The sequence below is a fragment of the Onychomys torridus genome, chromosome 22, assembly GCF_903995425.1.
Source record: "Onychomys torridus chromosome 22, mOncTor1.1, whole genome shotgun sequence".
Classification (NCBI taxonomy): Eukaryota; Metazoa; Chordata; class Mammalia; order Rodentia; family Cricetidae; genus Onychomys; species Onychomys torridus.
The window spans coordinates 12,096,712-12,101,757 of NC_050464.1; the positions used below are offsets into that span (position 1 = coordinate 12,096,712).

The window sequence follows — 5,046 nt, forward strand, 5'->3', positions numbered from 1 at the left end:
CTAGAAATCGGTAATGTATAATAACCCTTTGGGCAAGAAACCCAGTCCCCGCAGCCGCCACCGGAAAATAATTACTTTCATATCAAAACGCTGCAGGAGCCCAGCGGCCCGGCCCTCTGCAGCCCCCGGCTCCTGTCACCCCGCGCCGCGCGCCCCCGGCGTGTGCCAGTGTGCTGGGGTGCGCGCGGGGGCGCGCGGGGGTGGTGTGTGTGTGTGTGTGTGTGTGTGTGTGTGTGTTATGTGAACGCGAAGGGGGAGGTGGCGCCGAGTAGGAGGGGGAACCGCGGGGGAGGCTCGGAGAGGGGAATCTGAGCTGAGGTTGCATACATTTGTTCAATCAGAAAACACAAACACACGCACACAAAAGGAAGCGCAGAGCGCGGACCTGGGGGGAGGTGCAGAGTCCCCTCCCAGGCCCACCCTCCAAAAGAGGAGTGGGTCGTTGGAAGGAGGAGGGCGGGGTATGAGGAGTAGCCCCAGATTTAAAAAATGATGGAGCCGAGAGTTTGCGTTTGATCAGCTTTATTTATAAAAAGTGGTACATATATAAATATTTTTAGACATTTTTGCATTTTACAAGGCTGAGGATTCTCGTTGTGGGTTTTTTGTGGGTTAGGGGATACGGGGTCTTTTGCTCCCTCCAGAGGAGGGGACCTCACCCCAGGACCTGCAGCTGCTGCCTTGGTCCTCATCGACACAGCGTTTTCGTTTTTCTTTAAAAATAATAATAAAAGGAATAATAATAATAATAATAATAAAAAGCAGGAGGGAAAAGCAGTGTCTCTAAGAGCCAATCACCTGATTCATTGGAAGTCCGGGGCTGAGCGAGCGGGCGCAGCCGGCTAGGCGCCTCTTCCGGCCGCGGTGCCCAGCTCAGTCCATGTCCACGTCCTCGCCCTCGGGCGGGCTGGGTCCAGTCGCAGCGCCTGGCTCAGCGGCGCCGCAGGTGGCTGGCTCCCCGGCTGGGCTGGGGGCTCTGGGGTGAGGGCCTGGCGACGTTTCGAGGGGCGGGGGCGGCGGGGCCGCGGGGCAGACGGTCCCCGCGTCCGCGCAGTCCCCAACACCGCCCTCGGCTGCCGCCGTTGCTAGGTCCCGGAAAGGCGCGGGAGCTGGTGGCCCGGGAGAGGCGACAACCTCGGGGCTGCGACGGCCGAAGGCCGGGTCGGCAGTGCTGCCGGGTCCGGGGAAGGCCCCGAAGCTGGCCTGTGCCGGTGGTGCGGGTGGCGCGGGAGGAGCTGGAGGCGCGTCCTTGGGCGCCAACTCGGGGCCCGCTCCGCCCTTGAGCGCGGCCTGTGGCACCAGGAAGCCAAGGGGCTGCGTGATGGGGTAGAGCAAGAAGTGGCCCTTGCCAATCAGGGTCCGAGGTGCGCACGGCAGCCCCGGCGTGAAGTCCAGCCCCGCGGTGGCCGCGGCGTTGGCTGGGGTGGCTTTGCGGCGCGGTGGAGAGTCGGACAGCAAACTCTCCACGCTGAACGGGCTAGCCTTAGGCAGGCCCGCGGTGGCCGCCGCTCCGGGCCCGCACGGGACCGTGTCCTTGTCCGCAGGGCGGCCTAGCCGCGACTGCGGGCCAGCGCCGCTTCTTTGGCTCGGGTAGAAGGCGGGATCGCAGGTGCCAGGTGCGGGTGGCTCGCCGGAAGGTACAGGAGCAGAACCCGCGACGCTGGAGCCGTGGTGAGCTCCAGGGCCCTTGGCCGCGGCGCTGGGCGGCGGCGGCGGCGGCTCGGGTGGCTCTGGGGACAGACCTCCGCCGCCGCTGTCGCTGTCGGAGCTGGGCGCGCTGTGCAGGGACAGGCCACCGGGCGAGTGCAGGTGGCGGTTCTGACTCTTGAGCAGTTTTTTCTCGTGTTTGCGCTTCTTCTTCTCCATCTTCTCCAGTTCCTTGCGAGCGATCTCCTCCGGGTCCATGGGCTCCCCGCTGCACGTGGTCGGATGCGAGTTGTGCGCCGGCCGGCCCGGGCCCTTCTTGGTGTTCTCTTTCTTCCTCCACTTGGCCCGGCGGTTTTGGAACCAGACCTAGAACAGCCGGACAAGGAGGGGGAGGGGGAGGCACAATCAGGCTGGCTAGCGGCCGCGGAGGCTGCGGGCCTCCCACGCACGCCCCCAGGCAGGCCTGAGAGACCTCGGCTCCAGCGGGAACAACCGGAGCCACGGCTCGCTCTCTGCCGGCCCGTGTATGCTGATACTCGGGTTGCAGCTTCGGGCCAGCATCTCATCCACCCGGAAGGGGCGTAGATGGGGCCTCTTGGCCAGCTTCCCGCTCTGACTTCTCACCTTGTGCCCTAGGGAGCTGCCCCTTCCTCAGGCAAGGCCGGTGCGGCCCGTGAACCCGGCGCTGTCGAGAGTTCCTGGTAGGGAGGCAGTGAGCAGGGCCCCCGATTTGCCCTCGCTGGCGTCTCATAGTTTTAAGGGGCCTGGCCTGGTGATGAGCAGGTACGGCTGTGCCTTCCACACCTGTCTTCGGCCCCCACGAGACTCTCAAAGCCCACATTTCAGGGTCTCCCTTGAAGGGAAATCTGGATACTTCTTCCTCAGGAAGGGCCTGTGAAGCCGAACTTGGATGGACCTTCAGCAGCCCACCTCCCCAACACACAACCTTCTTTATGAAGGGCTGTAGGCCAAGAGACAAACCGAGCCTTTCGGAAGTAGTCCGGGTTGGCCTGGCCTGAGGTGTTACAAGGCGGGCAAGCAGGCCCAAGGTTGGCCATGAGGCCCCCTGGGAGAGCAGAGAGGCTCTGGACTCCTTCATGCTCTCTGCAGGCCTTGTCCGGGACAGCGAGGGAGGATTTCAAGAGTACAACAGCTCCCAAAACCACCACTCCCCAGACCGACCCGCCAGAGCTGTGGGCAGGGATACGATGCCCTGCAGAAAGTGACTATTTCAATGCTTTGTTGTGGCCATATAAAGTTGGCACGGTTGCACACCAGATCGGTTCGAAGGGAGCCTGGTGGGCGCAGAAGTCTCGGGGACTAAGCCAAACCCTGAGATGCTATAACTGCTTTCTCTTTTCTTTTTCAAAACTTTTGTGGGGTGTGTGTGTGTGTGTGTGTGTGTGTGTGTGTGTGTGTGCAAATTCCAGGCTGTCTCACCACCAGTAATTACTATCATATTATAGGGGAAATGAACAGATTCAGACTTCACTAAAGCCCCAGAATGAATTGGATAAAGGGATTTCTAAACAGAAGAGGCCAGGCCGCAGCCCAGAACCCAAACCATTTCAGGCAAAGCTATGGGTACTAAACGGGTATTTTGCCAGCATATGCCTCCACCCTATGCACCCACCATGCCACAGGCCCCAAAGCTTTCTGTTTTCTAGGAAAGCATCTAATTATGCAGTCATTATTCTGGAATTTTATTACACCGACTTGACTCTGCATTAAACAAACAAACAAACAAACAAACATACTGCCTCCCGGCTCCGCATGAAATCAAATAACCAAGAGGGTTGGGAAGCTAGGGATTTGATGGGGGAGGGCATTAAATTCAGACACCTTTAAAAAAAATCTCCCCTCTTTTTCAGTGTGTAAACCGCATAAGTTTCCACCTCCCCTCCCTCGAACGTCCCCCCCCCCCATGTTTGCAAGGCGGTGGCTGGATAAATATGTGTTTCTATCTTAATAGTTCACAGGGCAGAGGTAAACAAACAGATCAGTCTGCTTCGGGACTGGGAGAAAGCCAGCGTTGAGAGCGGCCAGGCCCGGGCCCACTTTGTCCCTTCCTGGAGGGCTCTTTCAAGCCTCGGTAGCCTTGGCCCTCTCTAGACAGTGTGCCGGGCCGCAGCCAACCCAAACCAGCCTTCCCGGATCGCGCGCAGTCACTGCAGTGGCTACTGGGGCACCTCCAGGAGCTCTCCCAAATCACCCCCCGCATTCTCGAGTTACTCACCTCCAGATGGGCGAAGGGGTTCAGCCCTCACAATCCCCACCCCGGCCAGCAGCGCGGAGCCTGGAACCACCACCCGCCACTTAGAACAAAGGCAGCCCTGCCTCACCGTTCTCTGCATGCCCAGTGCCCAGTGCAGGACAGCTGACTCCCCCGGGCAACACCCGGTCTTTACCTGAACTCGGGACTCGACCAGGTCCAGGCGCAGCGCCAGCGCCTCGCGCATGAACACGTCCGGGTAGTGGCTCTCATTAAACGCCTTCTCCAGCTCCTCCAGCTGCCAGCCGGTGAAGTTGGTGCGGGTGCGTCTCCGTTTGCAGCCGGGGCTCTCCTTGTCTGGATCCCCCGAGTCTGCGGGCACGCACAGGACGCTGCAAAGCTCAGTCACCCGCCAGCTGCTTGCCTCACTTGCACCCAACTCGGGTGCGAGGCTCACGGTGGAGCCGGTCGCTACTCCCCGACGGCTCGGTGCTCCCCCTCCCCGCGGCCCCCCGCTGTGTTCCCCCGTGTCCCCGCCTCCAGCCTACCTGCAAGCTTGAAGGGCTGGCTGTCCCCGGCCACCCCGCAGGCGGCGGGCAGCAGCGGTGTGGGGTTGACCACCGAGGCGGCGGCCGCAGCGCAGGAGCCGCTGAGCAGGCCGTCGATGGAGAAGGGCACCGAGGCCGCGGCGGCGGCGGCGGCGGCCGACTGCAGCTGGTGGCCGGCCAGCTCGTACACGTGGTGGTGGCCCAGCGGGTAGGGGAAGCCCACCACGCCGCCCAGCGAGCCCCCGAACTGGGCATGCGGGTGCTCCAGGAGGCGACCGTCCATCATCTCGCGCGCGGGGCCGGCGGGGCGCGGGGGCGCGGACGGCGGCGGCGGGGACAGGGGCCCGGAGCCCTACACATGCTTCGGCCCGCGCTCCGCCGCTTTACTTTATCAACATCAAGCTCTCGATAATTAGCCGCGGCCCGGGGAATTTGGGACCAATAAGAAGCGCTAATCGGCTCTGACGTCAGAGGCGTGCTGGGTGCAAGGAAACGTTTTCCATATCGATTGCTAATTATACCTGACACGCACCTCCATAAACAGTATCAGGAGCTGTCACAACAAGACGGGGTGGGGAGGGAGGGGCACCGCCGCGCTCGGCCGGCCCGGGGGCCCCCGGCGAGCCCCCCACTCCTGCC

General features: G+C 62.1%; 1 protein-coding gene across 1 annotated transcript; it reads right to left on the reverse strand.

Annotated features, from left to right (window-relative positions):
* Positions 1-516: 516 nt before the first annotated feature.
* Positions 517-4,797, reverse strand: Uncx (UNC homeobox). The gene is made up of 3 exons (XM_036172057.1): positions 4,408-4,797; positions 4,056-4,231; positions 517-2,013 (listed from the first exon to the last, which is right to left on the reverse strand). Exons 1-3 carry the CDS (start codon positions 4,691-4,693, stop codon positions 874-876), a joined length of 1,602 nt encoding a protein of 533 aa, XP_036027950.1. The 5' UTR covers positions 4,694-4,797; the 3' UTR covers positions 517-873.
* Positions 4,798-5,046: the final 249 nt, after the last annotated feature.